We start from the raw sequence: 21597 nt of genomic DNA on the forward strand, positions 1-21597 counted from the left end.
CTCCAACTGCTAGCCTAGCCTGCATACCTCACCTCACAACAAGTAGCATTAAGCACAGGTGCTCTCTTATTCCCATTTCAGATACAGAGGAAAGCAAAAAAAAAAAAAAAAACCCAAACTAAAACCACAGTTGTTTAAATCAACACAAAAAAATCTCTCACAAAACAGGCTTGGCCTACTTGGCAGCTGAGCCAGTGCACTAACCTTTGCACAGTGTCAAAAGGGAAGATGCACCATGGTGAGATAACCAGCCCCCCACAGATGCCAAAGGCACTGGGAGCCCTGACCCCAAAGGAGTGGCTCCTTCACAGACCCTTCCCTGGAGCTGCAAAGGAAACCTGTGCCTCAATGGCTGGACACGTTAAGGACAGGACTCTACACAAAGCATCTGGTGAAAAATACTGGAATATGTTTGCTTGCTCAAAGTGCAATCTAAGAGGCACCTTTTCTCAGTGAAGCAAGACTTATTGAGTGCCCCTGCACACCTGGAGTAAATGAGAGCCCTATGAAAAACTCAGGGCTGTAGCTTTCACAGGGCTGGGGTTAGTTTTCACAATGCACTGCTCTCTTCTAACACTGTTGTGCAAGACTTGTATGTTTAACATTTCTAACCAGCCAAAATTGCTCTTTATATTTGATCAGGAATATTTTTTTTTTTTTTTTTACCTTTGAACCTGTTGCAAGGCAGGTTCAAAGGTTACCTGGGTGCAGTGTCGCCTGTTTATTAAAGCCACACTCTGATGATTCGGGGCTTAGTCCTGCCACGGGAGCTGGGGAAGCACCACTGGAGCTGGGGAAGAGCCAACCCAGAACACCACCTGGGAGTTGTAAAGCTGCAAAGGAAGCAAGGCGTACCAGCCCCTCCACCCTCCTCCAGCACTGAAGGAAGGTAAGAAAATCCCTCCTAGTCAGAGCCCGTGTTTCCTAAGTGCTGGGCTTCCTGCTCCTGCAGGGAAGTACTGCAAGCAGGATAATAACCTCAATTTGCTATAATACCTGGATCCAATGCACCCTTCTTATCACCCTGCATGCTGTTAAAGGCAACAGCTGTATGTTATTAAAGAAGCAAGTCCGGGCTCAGGGGTGGCATACAGGGAAATCACAGATTGAACGAGAGCAGCCACCTGAACGCTCCCTGTTGCTATAGACTGGCTGGAAGTAGAAACCTGTCTACAGTCCAGGCTGGAGCCATTCTCTTATCAATTTGTTAGTTATGCCTATTTAAAGATACAATGCACAAAGTAGCAGGGCCAGGCTCCCACTCAGACTAATGTTTAAACCAGGTTCCAACAATTTAAGAATATTTGTTTTTTCAGCATCACGAGCAGTAAAAAGCTGCAATATGTTAGGTCACTTATATGCACAGACTTATTGGCAACATTTAATACAATAGAATCTGGCTTAATCCCTAACTAGAAACATAGAAGCTGGCTGTAATGCCTTTTGTAATGGTTTAAAACCCCATATCACAGGGTATGGCACACCAGACTGTTGCCATTGCCTTAGTACAACTGCCTGTTCTAGTTATAGAGATGGAGCCTTCTCCAAGCTCTTGCTTGTGTACAGAGAAGGTGGTAGAGACAAAGATCAACCTGAAATCAAGCTGCAAGCAAGAGAACTGGAAAAAATCATACTGTTCTTCCAAAGCCCATCTCCTATCCATACCTCCTTTCCTGAGGAACTCACTTGTGCTCTGAGAAGGTAATTCATGTTCCAGTGCAGTTATTCTGCTTTACAAAGCCGGACACGGCCCTTGAAAAGCAGAACAGAGCAATAAAGAATTATTGTGTTTATAGCATTAAGAAAACAAACTGGGATTTTAAAATCATTCAAACAAAGTGAGCTCACACCTCCCACAGACTCACAAAATTTAAATCCAAGTTTTGAAGGGACAACACAGTAAATGGTACATGGAGCCAATGCTTTCCTTTCACTTATTTACACCCTCTGCTATTTGCTATGTGTAGAAAGGTTATTTTGGCATCTTTGGATAATGAAAGCTCATGTTGTGCTATGACCTTAAGGTTTGTTACAAAAGCTCACCTGATTCATCCTCTATGCAAAAGATTTTTGACAGTGACAACAAAAGGAAACAACCTGAACTCCCCATATGCATAAACTACCTACTGCTCATCTCAAGTAATTCATGGGTATGATGGGTACAGGTGTAAATTTTTCATACATGCACGAAGAGAAGCAAAGGCTGAGATTCATAACTCTGCTTTGTTTTTTGACAGAAAATTACTAGCAAAAAAAGTTCTATGTCTTTCAAAAAGCTGGAGTTTATTAAAATCATTTATGAAAAATTAAAAGCCTCAATATTTGCGTGTCACTTGTTATGTGTAACAGGGGAAGAGTGTCATCTGTATTCTAATTTATGAGCATTGAATGAGCAATATGAACAGAAATGATCATTAAGAAGAACCTTTCCTATGTGCATCCTTTAATCCAATTTATGTTGGAGCTGTGACACGCACTGAGCCCAGGCAATAGAGTGGAGCCTCTGTGTCACATTCCGGGCTCCTGGCAGGCCAGGTAGGACCGTGCCGTGGGCATGTTCTCCCACCCTGCAGCAAAGTGAATGCACCTGAGATACACAGCACTGCTGTCCAACAGCTGACCAATGACAGGGCAAACTCACTGCTTCTTCTCTTGCTCCTGGAAAAATGACAGCCTGAGGCTGGATATCTGAAGGGGGAAAATGCTAAGAGAGGCACACAGAGCCGGTGATAATGGACCTGGCTGGGCTGGGAGCCTGGCCTTGTCTCCGTTCTGTAAGCACAAATGCCCCCTGACACTATTAAAGCTGAAGCTCATAGCTTCTCTGAAATGCCACAGGAAGAGGTCTGGGAAGGAAAAGCCAAAGGCAGAGGAGTTGCATGAAGAAAAAGCTATTTCTTTTTTATGCTCAGCTTACTGGAAAATGAGTGAATCAACCCTCAGTTTCCCTAAAAGATACCTACGTGGCTAAATAATGCCACAACTACATGTAAGTTAGCTCTACCTGAACAGTATAAAGATTACAGCAGCAATAAAAATATAATTGCAATTAGTAGGGGCTACGTGTTTTAGCAAGCCAAGGTCCAGTACAGGTTGTATTTTGGATGCAAGTACATGCTGTGTTAATTCCATCTCAGCTTTACAGTTTGTCTAGCTAAGCAGATTATTCTGAAATCATGCAGCATAGGAAAACCATCAGATAGGGAAACTCCTAAGTGGAGAAAACAATTCTAAAATCTGAGGATAAGGCAATAAAGAAGAGACACAGGTGAAGTTACTGTCTTCACATCCCTCCAAACCTACTGCAAAATTCCAGTTATATTAGACAAGCATTGAAGAGAAAAAGGAAAACTGTGACAGCTATAAACTTTTAAACAAAGAAATAAAATTGTGAAATAATTTTTAAAAATCCATGTCACAGCAGAAAACAAGACTGAAACTTGAAACATGATTCACTGTTACCTCGTACAAATAATTTCATCTATGTATGTCTATAACAGAACAGAAAGAACTAGGTAGCTTTTGGAAAAAAAAAAAAAGGAAAAAACCCACACCAAAACCAAATAAAACAAAACCATCAGCAGAAATCCAGCCTACCAGCAAGTCCATTGCAGCAGTATGTGAGAGGTGCTGTAATCAAAACATTTTGAACATTTTGTTGGTATTACAGGCTACAAAACTCTGCTCACCTTAATATATATGCAGCTATAGAGAAAAAATTGCTATTGATGAGAATACAGCTTTATACATAGAAAAGATAATAGTAAACAGCTTAGAAAGAATAAACCATAAATATAATTTCGAAATGTTTTGGTTTACTTTTCTAGATCTATTTAGAGCTACTGCAAGCTGTTTTCATTAACGAACAAAAAAGCTCAATTACTTCCTCTTGTGTGGGTGGATTGTTGGGGTTTTTTTTGTTTTGTTTTGTTTTTTTAATCACTCCAGTTCCCCCATGCAAGTTCCTCCCTTTAAAGCTCCCCTCCCAATGTGCTTTTCTTCTTGCTGCTTTATTTACACTGGGGACAAGAAACTGGCTGTAGTTTTTGGCATGTGTTACCTAAGTGGTGTTGGTTTTGAACTGTGCTACTAAGGCTCCCTTTTACTTAATGATAAGAGGTTGATTTCCTACCCTATATTCAAAATGGAATGTGCCTTTACTCACTAGTTCTCATCTCTATACATGCTCTGCCATGTTTTCTGTGTAAGTGATGAAGTTTTACTGTATTTGTTTTATTGCTCATGAGTTTGCTTGTTGTTACTCACGTGGGCTTTGGTAAATCCAATGTGCAAGTGCAGTGATTAGATGCAGGGTTCAAGATAATGAGTTTTTCAGGAGCCTCCTAGGTAATCTCTGGTAGTGTGCTATCAGTTAAATGTGGACCTTGGGCTGAGTTAAGTTCAGATATATGTTTGTTCTTTGCTCTTCATAATTGAAGTGCTGTGATAATATGAAGTAATGGACATTAATATCTAGAAACTTTAGGTGCTACCTTTTCTCTGGGTGACTAAGGTGCCTAGTGATAATATTCTAATTTTCTTAGGAGTTCTGTGTGAATTTTCAAGTCAAGCTTTAGGCCTTGCTCTTAATACCATGCCCTATCACTAGAGAAAAATTCTTATTAATCTAGTTTTGATGCATGAATGCATTTTTTGATGCACTTCTTGTGTGTTTGCAAGAAGTGAACCTGTATTATCCAATAGGATAAACAGTAACTGAAATTGCTATACTGACTGTATTTTAAATTCTTAAAAGCTTCAAAGGGCCAGTTATGCATGTTTCTGAGTAGTTAGTTACCAAGAGAAAATCTGATATAAAGACTATATGAAAGCTTGGCTTTTCAATTTATCTGCGAAAATAACTTTTAGTACTAAGTAGTGTCATGATGTTGTTGCCCTCCTGATGGAGAGACAGTAATATCCAGCACAGTAAAATTCTCTATTTTAAAAAATGGCCTTTCTATTTAAACATACTGAAAGCTTGAATTCAATTGGTTTCATCAGCAAGGCTCAGAAACCACAGCACTCTGCTTCCTGAAAGTTACTGAGGCCTCGTCCTTTCCCACCCTCTAGCAGAGTGTTTCTCAGCTAAGATCAAAAGGTGCTTGAACTGTTTGGTTCTGACTCTCTGAAGAGGTACTTTAAAAGCAAAGCCTCACTGAAGCATATCCTGGGCTTAATGCAGGTTACTGAGCATTTTGCTTCGTTTTTTGCATGGCTCTGCTCAGAAATCACTGCTGAGCTTTTGTGCTTTAACTTCCCTCTGGATGCTCAAGATTAGATGTTCCTAAACCGTGTGGAGCACAAGATTTCAGCTGCATCAAGAAGGAATATGTAATACAGAGTTTCCAAGGAGTAAGAACTGGCAAAGTGGCTCACATCTGCAGGACGACACCAGGCAAGAGCTGCACTGTGTAAGCAGATGGAAAGAGTGAGTTACTGATGGTTAAGTAACTAATTAGTGTAGGTGGCTGTACTCCACTTTTCCTGCTTGTAAACAGTCAGTGTTACCTTACTATTGCTGAGAAAAAAGATGTCATGATCATGCCAAAAGCTTAGGCAAACTTGATGCAAAGTACATAACTGCAGAAGACATTCTCCCAGGCAGTGCAGACTGTTGCTTCCAAAATTGTGCAAGTATCAGAGGTTGCTTTGTTGTTCATCATGAACTCCTGCAATGGAGATGACACTGATTTTTCTTCATATTTATGTAATCAAAAGTACACAGATCAGCCACTTTCCAGTGGAGAGCATAGAGAATAATTTTGATTCCTTCTAGGTAATGAAGGAATAGCTGTAAAGAGGGAGGTACAGTAGAAATGAGAATGTGTACTCCTGAACTCAAGGCTGTAAATGGTATCACTGTAATCTCTTCTGATAAAAATGAAGCCTTTGACTCTGGAGCTTAGTGCATCTTATCCCTGACCATTGATCAGGGCAGACAACCTAAGTACACTTTCAACTGTCCAGCATCTTATTGCACAAGAAGCTTAACAGGTGGCTTGAGACATCCTGAGCATTTTGTGTCCCTGGGAGTTGAGCTCTCAGAACTCAGGGGTTTCAGACACTCCACCTCTGACCCCTCTGATGTTTAGAAAGGCAACTGGTGCTCAGACTTACCCTGCAGTGGAATTTGATGTCTGTCCAAAATGCTCTGTTTTTTTCTTGTTCTGCACTAAGTTTTCACTAAATTGATATGGATCAGGTATTATGTATGCACAGGGCACTTGGATTTGGGGGTTGAAGTCCAGTTGTAGCTGTTCCATAGCACAGATTTAGGCTGCAGCTGTTCTCTTGCCATGGACAGGAAGGTCTATCAAGTACAGATCCTTGTCCTCTCTCTGGCTTTTCTGCTTTAATGGCAGCAGGATTAAGTGGCATTTGGATGATGCCAGACGTGCTAAATTAGCAGCTACTTGGATTGACAGATAGTTACAGTAAAAGCTCTAGGCATAGGAAACAACTGTCCTAATTCTGAGACTTGAGACAAATTTGCTGACAATCTCTTGCCACAGCTTGAATAACACACCCTATGTGCTCTGATAGAAGAGACTAAAGCCCTTTTGTTGGAAACATTGTTGGAAAGTAAAAGAAAACATGGTCACTATTCTATTAATAAAGTAGGGGTGTTGAAAATAGTTTTTCAGATATGAAAATTTTTTGTATTTTTTGTATTACCTGGATCTGTGTTTTTGTGCATCTGTGCTTTTTTTATGCAACACTAACCTCTCTCTCTTTAAAGGGTATATATGCAAAGTCCTACATATGTAGTCTCAGTCAGGGCTGTAAGTGGGCTAATGAAGACTAAAAGTTACTGAAAACACCCACCAAACCCTAGAAGCTAATGAGCAAATAATACTTCCCAGACATTAGAGAAACTTGTCAACGGGTCTTTCTTTAAATTAAAAATTCATTCAAATATAATTGAAAATCATCCTTGACTACATATAGGTATGCTGGGCTACAGTGGGATTAGATTACTGCCTGATCTTTATTTCTTTTTATGCAAGAGACTTGTGGAATCAATTCAGAACCTGAAGGCAGAAGTTTTGCTGTGTTAAATGATCATTCCTTGATTAGGTGTTCTCTCTGGACTTTGAGTTCTTTGCTCCAAGCAAAAAAATCATATCCTTCAGGGCTTGATGTTCAGTCCTCTTAGATGTCCTGGTACAAACTACTTTGCATGTGAGTCAGTGAGAACAGGGAAATACCCTGATGGAAAAATTTTCAGTGACTTGTCTACTGCTGCATGGAGCATTTGGGGTTACTGGGTTCTCTGATCCTTATCACAAAAAGGTCAAACAAGTGTCTTCAGTAAATTTTCTGCCCAATAAGTCCATGTAACAGACAATAGCTGTTTGTGACAACTGCTCTGATCTGTCTGACCTAGTCAGACAGTGTTAATGGTAAGCCATATAAATAAGTTAAAGAAGAGGACTTGGTGCCATAAATAAGATAGTTTTATTTCTTATCTCTAGTGTGATACTCTAAAAACAACAATTCATGGTTTCTGGGAAATCATCTTAAAAGTACTATTGAAATAAGCAGATGAGAGCACAATTCAGCCAATAAAACTGGTGCAGCTGTACAGGCCTGTGGTCCCTCTGGTTACCTGTATATAGCTCTATTCTCTCACTGCTGGTTGAAAAATGACCAGAGAAGAGTCATGCGAAATGCACTGAGTGAAAACTCCTTTTGGCCATCTGGGCACGGGAAAAGACTGGGAAAGTGCCCAAATTGATTGCTAATAATCAATATTAAGGGGAGTTTTAACATGAGTATTCTGGCATCCCTCTAAAAAGATTTGAGAATAGATGTGTCAGTCTAGAAATCTTCCAACATACAAATGGTGCAAATGTGATTTGCTCTGTCACTTGGATTTAGTAGTGAGCTCTGAGCTAAAGGAATAAAGTTTGCATATTCCACCTTTCATGAGGGAGAATGGAGATGCCTCTACCTAGCTGCCTCAGTGCTCTTGCTATAAAAGTGTCTTGCTCATGTTAGTGAAAGAGGAAATATAAACCACAAACCATATGCAGTTTAATCACTGCAGAAAGCTGCTTGCTAACTGCTGCATTAATGGTCCAGATATATATACTGTCAAGAGCAGCTGATTACCAAATTCACTTAATAATCTTCAGTTTTCCAAACCAAGCAGTGCTAAACCTGAACTGCTAAGTAGCTTTGTCCTGAATGTAAACTTGATCAGCAGACCTGGATTTAGGTTCTGCTTTTTTTTTTTTTTTTTTTTTTTTAATCCAGGCTCAATTGATAAAGGTCCATAGGGAGATGGGTGATATGCTGTGCTACAAACAGGTTTGTGCTCCCTTAGGATCAGTATGCCCAGTGACTGGAACTGCCCATCAGTAGAGAGTCCCAAGGGCAGTTCCTGCCTTTCAGGCTGTAGCACAATCTTTTTGGACTCTCAGGACATGAAGCCAAGGTCAGGAGTTTGAAGGGCATGTAGCAACTAAGGTTTAGAGTAGAAAAGAGGACTAGGGAGTTGGTATTTCTCAGTCATGTGTGTGATGTGCATCTGGCAGCTTGGACTAGCTGAAAAGCCTCCGAGGTACCCTTTCTTATCCAGATGCAGAGCAGGCAAAGCATGCCTTTTTTACCAGAGAACATACCAGGATTGCTGATTAACACTGCCACTGGAAACTACAAAACTGTAAAACAGATACGAGTAATCCAAATGAGCAGTCTGGGCTCAGACACCCAAATTCTGACTTCAGGTCCTGTCTGAACTTATTATTGGTTTGTAAAATACCTTCAACTTCATTAGAATTATAGTTAAAGGGTAAATGGAACTCATTACATCAGGATTCCTGGTATTCTTCTTGTACTGGGATTTAGATGATAGCTGACATATTATCTACTGATCAGGTTCCTTTGATTCTGTATGAAGGACTCTGAAAGAGTGCTGTTATTCATCTTGCAGTGTGAGGTGGTGTGTCCTGCATAGATATTTAGACACTAGCAAATACAAGTTGCTGAGATCTGAGTTGAGTCAGACGGAAAGCAGTCCTTCCTCTTGGCAATTCAATCTTAAAACACATCAGAGCATTTTGAAGATAAAAGTGTTTGTTTCTAAGGAAGAAAGCTCAGGTCTCTGTGTCTTACAAGAAAGTCTGCATTCTCATATTTTGCTTCCCTGTCCTTGATGGAAGATACCCTGGGGAATGCAAGCAGCAGAACTGTTTCTGTATTTCCCAGTTAGACTTCCATTGCCCACATTGACTTCCAGGTCACCACTTCCTAGTGGAAAGCAACTTTCACAGTTTTGATTTGTGCTGGTTTTTTTGGCTGACCACACTGTCACTCTGAAATATTTGTCTGGCATGACCAGTAAAAGCAGTTGACCATGAATATACTATTTGTCCTGCAGACATATATGTAGGTGTATCAAACATGTAATTTATCAATACCCTTCCTATTTCAGCAAAAGCATTTCCTATTGAACACTTACAATATTGAGGAATTTTCTTACTTCCACAATTCACATCATTGAACCATAGGCATTTTTTAGTTATATTTGGGGAGATAGATTTGGGAAATTATATACTGGTTTTCTTCAGGCAGATTTTTTTACTTAAGGATGGAAAGAATCTGTTCCTTGTCTAACTTCATCAGGCTTCAGCTTTCTGTGGAGGTGGATGCAGCATAGATTAAGATTTATGGGGACAGGTGACTTAAGATCTCTTAAGAGGCTTAAAACATTGCATAAGTGTGCTTCACTATTGTACCAGGACTCTCCAGGGGCAAACTGCTGAAATGATTTGCAGTATTGTTTAACAAGCTACTTAAGTAACCATGGCTCATAGGTAATTAAAGCTTCTAACTCAAGTCTACTAAACCTCCTATTTGTTTCAGGTTCAACTCTGGCTCCACTGATCCAGTACAATGATCTGGATACTTCAAGTGTTGTTCTCACCGCTCCCAACACCAGCATTGATCAGTCTCATTGCATTTGGAGCTGTCATCTTCCTCTGGGTGATAAGCAGGCCAAAACCCCTGTTACCTCCTGTTGACTTGAACAAGCAGTCGATAGGAATTGAGGTAATGCTTTCTCTGCTTGTGGGCATGGTCTGTTTTGGAGCTTCATCTGAATACTGATCCATTCTGACTCTGGGTGTCAGTGGAAACTCTCCTGTCCAATGTGCACAGCCTTCTCTCCCAGGTGTACAACTCAAAAGCACAGTGGGGAGATGGGAAGTCTTAAGATGCTAAGATGAGAAAGAGCAGCTTGTTCTAACCAGGGTTAGGTGGGATTTTCACCAGATAGCTTTGGCTGTCACTGACTTTTTCCTGTATTTTCAATGCACTGCATCAGCTTTGAAACCAGTGCTAGACTTCATGTAGTCAGGGAAGTGGTAGCACTCAGTCAAGGCCTCTCAATAACCTGTAACTCAATGTTAAGGTGGGCCATCCAGAAAATTCCTCTGCATGTGACTGAGATCAAAATCAGGAAGGGAAAAGAATTTCCTAACAATGCAATGCTATTGAAATGCTTTAAATGGGATTGATGAGAGAATGGCTGAGGAACAAATGATATTTTATCTGGTCTGCACTGTTTTATAACCATGCTCTGTTCCTAGGGAGGAGCCAGAAGAGCTGCACTCTTGACAGATAATAACCTCCTTTCTTATTACTTTGAAGATGCTAAAACCCTGTATGAAGTTTTCCAGAGAGGAGTGAGTATTTCTGGTAAGCTTTGCATCTGGTAGTTAGTACTTGTCTATCACAAGTAAACAAAATTTTTCCAAGATCCTTTTCCTTGTGTCTTGGCTGTGGTAACAATGCAGGCTAGCAAAAGCTCTTCTAACCTTCTGTGGAGTGGAGAGACAAGTAACCATATTTCTTCCTGTCCCAATTTAGTACTAGTCTAATTTGGCAGACTGGGCAGGAACAAATACAGGAAGCTGAAGATGGTAGAGTTCAGTCAAGAGTCAGCAGATACAAAGCATCAGAAAAACTGGGGGGGGAACACCTCTCCTTTGTCTTATGATACGAGTTTTCCTGTGAAATTACTGCCTGTTTAAAACAGATATGAATTTGTGCACATCACTTCACAAGTCCTATGCATGGAAATGTGTGATGGTTTGCAAGGTATTTCAACCTCACATGAGTTGTGCAATCGAACAAATATCACCAGATCTTAGAAGTATTGCTTGCAAGGGTAAAGCTAAAGTCTTACAGCCTTGGTTTGGGCAAAGTGCTTAACTATGGACACTGACCAGCTCTCCATGCAGCTACCTGAATGCCTGACAGAAAACATTTTCCACTTCAAGTGTTTCTACTGTAGCGTTATGCAACTTCAGTACTGAGCTTTGAATTTGCTTTTCTGAACTCTTTCATTAGGAAATGGTGACTGTCTAGGCTACAGGAAACCCAAGCAACCTTATCAGTGGCTGACATATAAACAGGTGAGCATTGTAAATGACAGATTAATTAATTTGGGATATTGCCTAGTAACACTAAAGTGGGGGAATAACTATCTTGCAGGTTTCGGACAGAACTAAATACCTGGGATCAGGGCTTCTGCAAAAAGGATGCCAGCCATCGTCAAACCAGTTTATTGGCATTTTTGCTCAGAATAGGCCAGAGGTAAGCAACAAATTGTGTATTTCCTACACTATTCTGACACCTTGGGGTGAGAGGATAGTCTGTATTTAAATAGCTTCAGGCCCACATGAGGAACAATAACAACTTTTTCCTTCCCAACTCCCTTTTTACTGACTGAGCACATACCATTCCAAGCATGTAATACAATAACCTCTCACAACTCTTATTCCCATGGATGTGCTCCTTCCATATCCCCCCCAATGCCAAGTGCATGGGCTAGTCAAGCTGTATGAAGTCTGTAGGCAATCCTGCCTTGAGGACTCCTAGTTTTCCTTAGTTGTGCTGTTTTCTCTTTTCAGTGGATCATTTCAGAGTATGCCTGCTACACCTACTCAATGGTTGCTGTTCCACTCTATGACACTCTGGGACCAGAGGCCATTGTATATATTGTTAACAAAGGTAAATATTGACTTCCACTCTTTCATAAGGATTTTTCTAGGAAAGTTTCTTTGGGAGGGCTAAGTTCAAGGGAATTTGCAGAAATCAGAGTAGCTTTAACCTTACTGGTCTTATAGACAATTTCTTAGTGAAGCTGCTTTGCAGGGCACATGGTTCAATGCCTACAAGAATCCTGTGGGCTTTCTATGTCTCCTAGTGTCTTGATTGCAAGACCACTGAAGGATCTGCTAGATCCTGTAGATTATTTTGCAATCAAAGTGCTCAACTATTTGCTATTTGAGATTTTGCAATCTTGAACTCCCACACTGCCAAACAATCAGACAATGCAGACAGACTTGCATGTAAATTAAGACTAGATTTGTGTGTCTGTCTGATTTAAAGTTGTAGGATGAAAAGAATGTGGGAGGGAAGGGTAAAGATAAACCTAAATCTGTTTAATCTATCTGGTTATTGCAAGTTCTACAGAAACAACATCTAGCAGGCCATCATGGAATAAACTGGCAAGGAAGTTAAATAAATCTTCAGACTTTCTTCCCCAAGTCTTAGGAGAAATATGGGGGGAATAAATATCCACTGTTGTTACAGGGATCTGGGATCCATCCTAAAAATAGGATTTGCCAAGCAAAACCACTTCAACGGTTATGGTGGTGAATCTTGGAAACAGGTGTTGTCTTGGGATTACACACCTGTAATTTACCAGTTTAACTGGGAACTGGAAGACTCAGGCAAATCCAGTTTCTCTGCTGACTTAAAGAAAAAGGCCTTTGTAACTGCATCTACAGGGAAGCTGAAGTATTAACTCACTATTTTTAGCTACCTCTTTCAATTGGGCCTTAATTTCTTTTGATTTAAGGAAGATGGCTAAACCCAAACAATATCATGGCAATAGCAGTAGTTTCAATGCCCATCTTGACGGTGAGGGAAGATATTTCTCTTCAGCTCCTCAGCATTTGCCCTCACTTTATATTGCCAGAATATCAGGTTTGCCCAATCAGTTGAGTATGGTAGGAGGAACCTTCTCAGCACTAAATAAACCAGTATGGTTTATACCAGGATTCAGTAAACCAGCCACTGAATCCATATGAACAAATGCAAATGGCACCAACCAATGTTATGTTCTAAAAGTATGTGCTGCTGAGCTGTCAGTGGCCTCATGTCTTCTAAACAGACTTCTGATAATTTCTTTTCTGTAGCTGACATAAGCGTGGTGATCTGTGACACGCCTGCAAAGGCAGAGGTCTTGCTTAAGAACTGTGAGGACAAAAAGACCCCATGTCTGAAGATTATTGTACTCATGGATCTCTTTGATAAAGAGCTCAAGGACAGAGGAGCTAAAGTGGGAATTGAAATTCTGTCCCTGCAGGAGGTTGAGGTAGGTGGCTAAAGGCTTCTGTAATACTTTGCCAGTTAAACATCTTGATCTTCTGTGGCAGCAATGACACTTTAATGTAAGCATTACCCAGTTGTCGTGCCTGTACCTGACATCTTAATGAGTGAGCAGTCATTTTGAAACTTGTTATCTTTAGCTAAACAGAGTTGCAGAGTTCAAACAGTTGACTAAAGTTGTGCCCATGTGTTGTGAACAGCCGAGACTTGCTTAGCTTAATTTGTGATCCTGTTGTAACAGGATTAATCTGGCTTCTAAGCTGGCAGTTGAATCTAATTGGAACTGTAAGTGCAAATTACTGGCTGCTTAGACATCCCAATACTGGGCTTAAGCTTGCATCAATGTAAAGAGATGTGGCCTACATCAAATAAAAGGAAACCTCTCCACTCAGGACTTCCAAATTCCTTAAATAGCTCTGATCACTTTCCACATGTTCAAATGTGTCCTTTCCACACTTGCAGCAGACAGTTTTTCAGAGTTATGTATACTGGATTCAGGAAGAGTTTTCTGTTTGAATAAGACAGAAATCAAGAGTATCAAGAGGCAAAGTAGTAAAACAGGTGTTGCATTTGAAATGCAATTACTTATTCACCTGTTGTGCACATCTCTTAAAGCTCTGTTTTTTCCCTAACACAGGAGCTGGGAAGAAACAACATCAGAGAACCAGTTGTAAGTATCTCTATGAAACAGCTATAGATTTGTAAAACTAGTCTCTGGAAAGACCTCTTGCTCTGCTGCTACTAGAGGAGGCTGGCAGATTTTTTTTGTGAACCAGAATTCCTGATTCATCAGTTAGGAATTGTATGTAGTTACAGATAACCATCATAATCCTCATGCTGACTTTATGTGGCTTTTTCTCTTTAGCCTCCTAAGCCTGAAGATCTTTCTGTTGTGTGTTTTACAAGTGGAACCACAGGTAAGTATTTATAGTGATGCTTCCCCACTGAAAGAGCCTCCCCATGCAGCTTCCCTGCACAAAATAAAGAAATCCTATGAACATGGAAGTAAATCAGTAAATTACAAGAGCAATGTCAAACTGCTCTTGCATTTTTACGTGGGATACTGTCATTACAAGTCAAGTGCACTACAATAAAGCTTCTTAAAACTGGGGCAAGAAAAGCCAAATTCGTGTTGTCTTACCCTATGAAAAATGCAGCCTTAATGTTCAAGAGAGTGGTTGTTCAACTGTGTATTTTGATCCACAGGGGCTAAAGCAAAAATCTTGTTTCAGCATTCTCTATGCTACTCCCAATTGCTCTGCTGTTTCAGTATCCATCTCCTTTATGTAATATCCATAGCTGAAAGCACTCAAGATGAGGCATATTTGTGGTCTCTTATGAGAATAATTGCTGGGACTGAGCCTAGTACTGAGATAGTTCAAACTGAGCCAAACAAGACATGGGAAACTGCCAGCAGAAGCAGTCAGAGCCACAGCTCACCTTGCTTGATCTCTCCAAAGGTAACCCTAAAGGAGCCATGCTGACACATCAGAATGTTGTTTCAAATGCTGCTGCCTTCCTTAGATGCACAGAGGTAAGCTGCTCTCCAGGAAATGTCCCTCAGTCATGAAACCAGCTTTAATGTGGGCATATTCTGTAAACCATTCCCTCCCAGAAATTGATGCTTTCCTAAGTGCCCCTTTTTCAATGAGACAATACCACTGCAAGAAACTTGGTTTGAATTGGACAAGAACTTCTACATAGAAGTTATTCTAGAATAAAAACCGAGAGTACTAAACCACCTATTTCAAAACATAAAACTAATTTTGATTTAGTGTGGCTGAGTGACAGCTGCAAATCTTGAAGAGGTGATGGATGAGCCTGAGCCTGAGTTGCTTCAGTCATTGGATGTGACTGTCTCAAAGTACTCAAATTGATGCAAATTTTATTTACTTTCTACTTAAAAGTAACTCAAGCAGGCATAGAAAATAATAACCTACTTCTACTTCCTTTCCCTCTAGAACACATTTGAGTGTACAAGTTCAGATATTGTCATTTCCTATCTTCCTCTGGCTCACATGTTTGAGAGAGTTGTACAGGTATGTACAGATATATATATCTGAGCTTTTGTAAACCAAATTATAGTAAAAGACACAAGAAATGTGTGCGTCCTCAAAACCTATTCACACAATAACTTTCCTTACTTTGTAACAACTGGACCCTGGGAATCATGCTGATTTTCATAGACTAATCATTATGGCTAGTGAAGCTAGGAATTCTGGTTGACTAAGGTTAATCTGGTCAATTTTTAGACTGTGATATACAGCTGTGGAGCAAAAGTAGGCTTCTTCCAAGGAGATATCAGGCTGCTAACAGATGACATGAAAACCTTGAAGCCAACGCTATTTCCAGTTGTACCAAGACTGCTCAACAGAATCTATGACAAGGTACGTGAGCAATTTTAGCTGTTTTCTTTTTGTTCATATATCCAAACAAGCATACAAATACAAAATAATATTGAATATGTCATAATATCACCACTAGTTAATTACCCCTTAGCAAGAAGAATTTTATAGAATCCTTTCTGAGGAGATGGAAAGAGTTCTGGGAGTATAAGAACAGCCTATCCAGTCATGACTGGGCTAAGTTTGTTGCTGTTAAGAGACAAAAACTTTGTTTACTTTTGTAATGCAAATGAATCAAGTGCACAGCTAACAGGATCCCTGTTCCTCAAAGCTATGGCTGTAGTGTTTAAACAGTAATATGAATTGATATTGTCTTTTGGGTCACCTCCTAGACACTGCAGTGGTGAAGACAGGCCCTAGAACATTGAAGTAAGATTTGGTGCCTCTTAACAAGGCAGGAATGAAATGTACAGATGTGAGTTAAACCCAAAAGTCACTGGTACTTTTCCTTGCAGATCCAGAGTGGTGCAAACACCCCAATAAAGAATTTCCTGTTAAAATTTGCTGTGTTCATGAAGATGGCTGAAATAAAACAGGGCATCATTCGAAATGACAGCATTTGGGACAAGCTAGTCTTCAAAAAGGTTCAGGTAAGTTATTCCAAGTGCAAGGGAGCTAAGCAATGTAATATTGGAGGATCTGATGGCTTCTTTTTCACTTGTAGGAAACCATGGGTGGAAGAGTGCGTATCATGGTGACAGGTGCAGCCCCTATATCTCCCTCTGTCCTGACATTTCTTAGAGCAGCATTAGGCTGTCAGGTAAGATGAGTTTTCTTTTAAAGTAAGCCCTGTTTGACTATGCACAAATGAGTAACCAGTGATACAGCTGGGGTCCAGCTCAGCTTGTTCCTGGGGAAAATGCTGTCAGTCTTGGGCATTTACAGACTGCTTCATCTGAGTTAACTGGACAAAAAATTCTGCAGGGCCCATTTTAAACTACACTACCAAAAAACTAAGCTGTAGGCTCTGAGAAGAGGAAGAGAGCAGCAGAAATAGGAACATGCAGCACTCATAGTCAGGCAGCTGCCTCTGAGTTTTGTGGCTTATTCTGACAGTCAGTGAGCTCCCAATGCAGCACATTTGAGAACAGAAAATGAGGTGACCAAAGCAAAGTTTGCATAGGTGAACTTTAACATCTGGTTACACCAATAAGATCAAGATATCTTAAAGGCAAAGGTTGTTTTGGCTTCCTTCCTAAGAAAACTTGAGCACAGGCACAGTTGAAACTGATGCCTTTCACACCAAGGACTTGATGTTCAAGGAATACTCATCCTTTCTTGCACAGATCTTTGAAGGTTATGGCCAGACTGAATGCTCAGCTGGATCCACTTTCTCAATGCCTGGAGACTGGACAACAGGTATGGGAGCTGAGACTTGTGAAGTCTCCCAGAGCTGTCCACACAAAGGGGCACTCAAGCATAGGTGCTGTAATGCTTTTAGTTTAATGAAAATTAAATCATGGTACTCAAAGTGATTCTTGGTAGCAGCAGTCACCTGTCTGTTTAATAGGTACTAAAATTCTTGACTCAACCAGATGAGGAACCCCAGTCTAAAGTGTCATAGGTCAGTTTAGACTTTGTCCAAGAATATAGGAAAGGAATAGAGAGAGCTGAACAAACTGGATAGAGACTTCCCAAATGGCCTTAAGAAACTAGCTTTGTCTCCTAAATGAAATTTTACTTATTAGACATGATACTTGACTGTATTCCTGAAGGGCCTTGAAGACTTAAGTTTTACCTTAGCAGTACTGGATATTCTAAATTCAAGTTAACCATCTTTGTGAACACAGTAACTGCAGAGCATAATGAGGATGAAATGCAAATGAATACCAGGATCTATGAGAGGGGTCCTGAGGAGGCACGAGTGGTTCAGTGGTTTGTGGCTGGTGTGGTAGATTACACCACTAGGGCTCTAAGCATCAAGACTTACCTGCTTTTTGTCCTACATTAACTGTCTGAAAATGGCATTGCAACAACTTTCTTGAACATTTAATGCCAGACTCCATTAAATAATACTAGTTCATGTTAAAGCAGTGAACAGACCCAGTAAGTATCTACTATCACTGCAGTCTTTTTTGTTGATTTTCTTTCTTTTAGGCCATGTTGGAGCCCCTCTGGCTTGTAATATCATAAAACTAGATGATGTGGAAGAAATGAGCTACTTCTCTTCTAACAATGAAGGCGAGGTAGGTACCATCTGCGGTGCATGTCAAGAAATACTGAAACATAAGACTTGGTGACTAACAGTGTTCTCTACTTGCTATAGGTCTGCATAAAAGGACCAAACGTGTTCAAGGGTTATCTGAAAGACCCTGAGAAGACAGCAGAAGCAATTGATAAAGATGGCTGGCTCCACACTGGAGACATAGGGAAATGGTTGCCAGTGAGTATTTGCTTAACATAAACCATCTCTTGCATGTGAATTCCTGTTACTTCACAGTATTCTCTAAAGATGGAATTCTAGGATAAAGTCTCTGCATAGAAGATACACTAGGTAACTCCAGGAAAAGCTCTAAAGACCCGTTAGATTAAAGGATACCAAATAACACCTGCTAGGCCCATAGTTAAGACTATTCTTCAGGGTAGAAGTAATATAACAAGGTGTCTTGGTTTCTGTCAGAGGAGAATAAAGGAGCTGTCTAATCATGTCCTGAGCTAACTGGAGAAATTACACAAACCCTTCTCTCTGTAGAAAGCAAAGACCAGTATGTGGTTTCTAGACTAGTTCCAGATGTGCCTTTCATACAACTAAACAAAGCCTGCTTATCAAGACAGTGACTTGGATCTAATGACCTCCACTTTTAACTTCTAGAATGGAACGCTGAAGATCATTGATAGGAAGAAGAATATATTTAAACTTGCACAAGGAGAATACATTGCTCCAGAGAAGATAGAAAATGTCTATATCAGAAGTGCTCCTGTAGCCCAGGTCTTTGTACATGGGGAAAGCCTAAGGGTAAGTGATGTTAGGTATCCTGCAACATTTCCTACCACAACAAGTTCTGGATGATCAGGGCACAAATGTATGCATGTACAAGAGTCCTTGTACAAAATCTGTTCCTAAGAGAGCTGTGTTTATAGGAAGATGTTCTCAGACCTACGACTTCCCAAGTGACAACTGGCATTGTTGCAAGCTGGGTAAAGGCTAATTACATACTTTTGTGGGATTAGTATGTCAGGTCACTTCTGTGCAGTTTAGATTCATAGAATAGTCCCCCCTGCAATAAGCAGGGACACCTTCAACTAGATTAGATTGTTCAGAACCCCATTCAACCTGACCTTGAATGTTTCTTGCTACCTCTCTGGGCAACCTCTGCCATTGTTTCACCACCCTCATACCTAAAAAAAATTCCTTGTATTTAATATAAATTTACTATCTTATAATTTAAAACCATTACCTCTTGTCTTATTGCCACAAGCCCTACTAAAAATTTGTCCTCATCTTTCTTGCAAGCTCCCTCTTAGTTTTGAAAGGCCACAAAAAGTCTTCCTGGAGCCTTCTCCAGGCTGAACAACACCAATTCTCTCAGCATTTCTGCACAGCAGAAGTATTTCTCCATTCCTTTGCCACAGAGGTGTTGCCTATGCTAGCAGATGCCAGTCTTCAGTCTGTAAACAGCTAAAAGTAATTGCTGGACCATTCAGCACACATAACAAACTATGTCAGTACTTCAATTACTGCTGTCACAACTCTCGGTGACTGGGAAATCCTCGTAGCTACCTTTGAAAATCTGAAAATGCATGGAGATGTACATTTGACTTGTCATAGAAACACTGCCTGCAAGCAAGCTCACAAAGACATTCAGTATGCCTTAGCTTGGTCTCAGCCTGACTATTTCCACTTGTTTTCAGTCTTTTCTAATAGGTATAGTGGTTCCTGATGCTGAGATGCTTCCAGAATTTGCAGCAAAACTGGGAGTCAAAGGTTCCTTTGAAGAGCTCTGCAAAAACCCTGTGAGTGGCATTGTGTTTAGTGGGTGAGAGACAAAATTTAATTCTAAGTCCAATCCTACATTGCTCTGACTTTGTTCTATCCACCCCTTTTCAGTAATTTGAACTGGTATAATGCTAGGTGAGTCATACAAGCAGCCTTACAGCAAAAACTGGAACTGAGTATAGGTGTCTCTTTGTTTCAAGGGCTATCACTGCTTCTTTTCCAGTGAGAAGAGAGACATGACTCTGTAGTGGCCTTAATATGAGAAATCTTGAATGTTGAAATATGTATTCTTGCCATCCTCACCTGTCCCTGACTGGGCACATGGTTATGTTTTTGAGCTGCAATTACAGAATGACAGCTTTGCCCACTCTGCTTCTGCTGTGTTTCTTCTAGGCAGTGAAGAAAGCGATTTTAGACGATATGACCAGACTGGGGAGAGAGGCTGGCCTTAAATCCTTTGAACAAGTGAGTACTTTCAAATCCTGCTTGTCACTAGCACCTGCATTGCTAACACAGTGGCTGGGAATTCTCCATTCCTGCTACTGCCTGTTCCAGGAGGGGCCCTGAGGCAGCTGCCCCAGACAGATGGAAGCAGTCAGTGAAAGCTGACTGCCTGTCCCTATACCAGGAGACCAGGGGCTGTGAAGGGCAACAGTAGCAATTGCAAAGAGATGGAGGTTCACAACAGGCTGTGGGGGCTGTTCTGGAATTTCACCCTCTTGCTGTGTCAGCCAATAAAACAGTTTAATTACTGGATCTCCTGGGACTGAATTCTTGCCCAAGGAAGCTGGGAAAAACTGCTGCTTGTCTTCTAATGATGGGTCATGCACTAAATTGTTCTCTTTTAATAGGTTAAAGACCTGTACATCCACACAGAGTTGTTTTCTGTGGAAAATGGACTCTTGACACCAACACTGAAGGCAAAGCGAGGAGACCTTGTTAAATTCTTCCATAAGGAGATTGAGGCCCTCTACTCATCTGCTCAGGAATAAATGGCCAGTTTAACTTAAACTGCATGGAGTAGTTAAATCTGTGACACTACATGGCCTATGGTGAAGACAGGCTTGAGTGGAAGGGAACATGAACTTAAATTTATTTGTTTCTAGTACCTGAGAAAAATGACTTGTGGATGAAGATGGCTGTAGTATAACTGACAACTAGCAGTGTGAACATCCTGTGGGGCTGAGCATCAACTGTCTAGGCTAAGCCAGAACTTTCATCATTCTTGGACTGTGACTGAAACTGCAGTTAACACGCAAGAACCTCAGCCTTTAGAAGACAGCTGTATGTACTTCTCACTGTCAAAAGCAAATCTTGTTTTCCTGCTGAAACTACAAACTCCACTGTGACCTGTTGTGGACTGACCTGCAATCAGACTGAACATAGTATGAATTCATGCTAACATCTGTTTAGCAAACTGTTCCCAGTCCTGGACCACACAGGACAAATTGTTTATAATGAAAATGAGTAATCATTTGCAAAATACATTTGTCTACAGCAAATGTTCATTCTTTAGGAGGCACTGGATGAGTTTTTGCACATTTTCAAATGAAATGGCAGTGTTAAAGCCTATACACTTACGAATTTGAGCCTAATAAGTGTAAAACTTTAGCTGTCAATCCTAAGGTTATAGGATGCAATAAATTGAGATTGCACAATCAAATTAAAGCCTGTGTGAATTATTTGTGGCTCTGCTGCAACCACATTGTCAGCTGCCTGGCTCTGTATGGCTGCAGCTAGAACACAACTGCTGCAGAACGTGAACTTGCTCCCTATGCTGTCACTGGTCAACCGCAGCTCCAGCCATGAGGCAAAAATATAGTGTATTCCAGATTTGCTCCTGTA

At 40.6% G+C, this 21597-nt stretch overlaps 1 protein-coding gene across 1 annotated transcript; it reads left to right on the forward strand.

The window, feature by feature from the left end:
- The first annotated feature begins 734 nt into the window (after window positions 1–734).
- ACSL5 (acyl-CoA synthetase long chain family member 5) lies at window positions 735–21415 on the forward strand. Its single transcript, XM_038140993.1, has 21 exons — window positions 735–889; window positions 9874–10059; window positions 10599–10707; window positions 11362–11426; window positions 11506–11607; window positions 11925–12024; window positions 13218–13396; window positions 14048–14080; window positions 14276–14327; window positions 14871–14944; window positions 15372–15449; window positions 15663–15797; window positions 16271–16405; window positions 16480–16575; window positions 17102–17174; window positions 17913–18001; window positions 18082–18198; window positions 18628–18771; window positions 19668–19769; window positions 20146–20217; window positions 20604–21415. Exons 2-21 carry the CDS (start codon window positions 9904–9906, stop codon window positions 20742–20744), a joined length of 2052 nt encoding a protein of 683 aa, XP_037996921.1. The 5' UTR covers window positions 735–889; window positions 9874–9903; the 3' UTR covers window positions 20745–21415.
- The last annotated feature ends 182 nt before the right edge of the window (window positions 21416–21597 follow it).

The sequence above is a fragment of the Motacilla alba genome, chromosome 6 (genome assembly GCF_015832195.1).
Source record: "Motacilla alba alba isolate MOTALB_02 chromosome 6, Motacilla_alba_V1.0_pri, whole genome shotgun sequence".
Classification (NCBI taxonomy): domain Eukaryota; kingdom Metazoa; phylum Chordata; class Aves; order Passeriformes; family Motacillidae; genus Motacilla; species Motacilla alba.

Bases quoted from the DNA above. Each gene is read 5' to 3' on its own strand.
- ACSL5 (XM_038140993.1), top strand. From the start codon at position 9,904: ATGATCTGGATACTTCAAGTGTTGTTCTCACCGCTCCCAACACCAGCA. The intron at 11,608-11,924 runs GTAAGCAACAAA...TTCTCTTTTCAG, and splicing joins TTGCTCAGAATAGGCCAGAG to TGGATCATTTCAGAGTATGC. The intron at 14,945-15,371 runs GTAAGCTGCTCT...CTTTCCCTCTAG, and splicing joins CCTTCCTTAGATGCACAGAG to AACACATTTGAGTGTACAAG.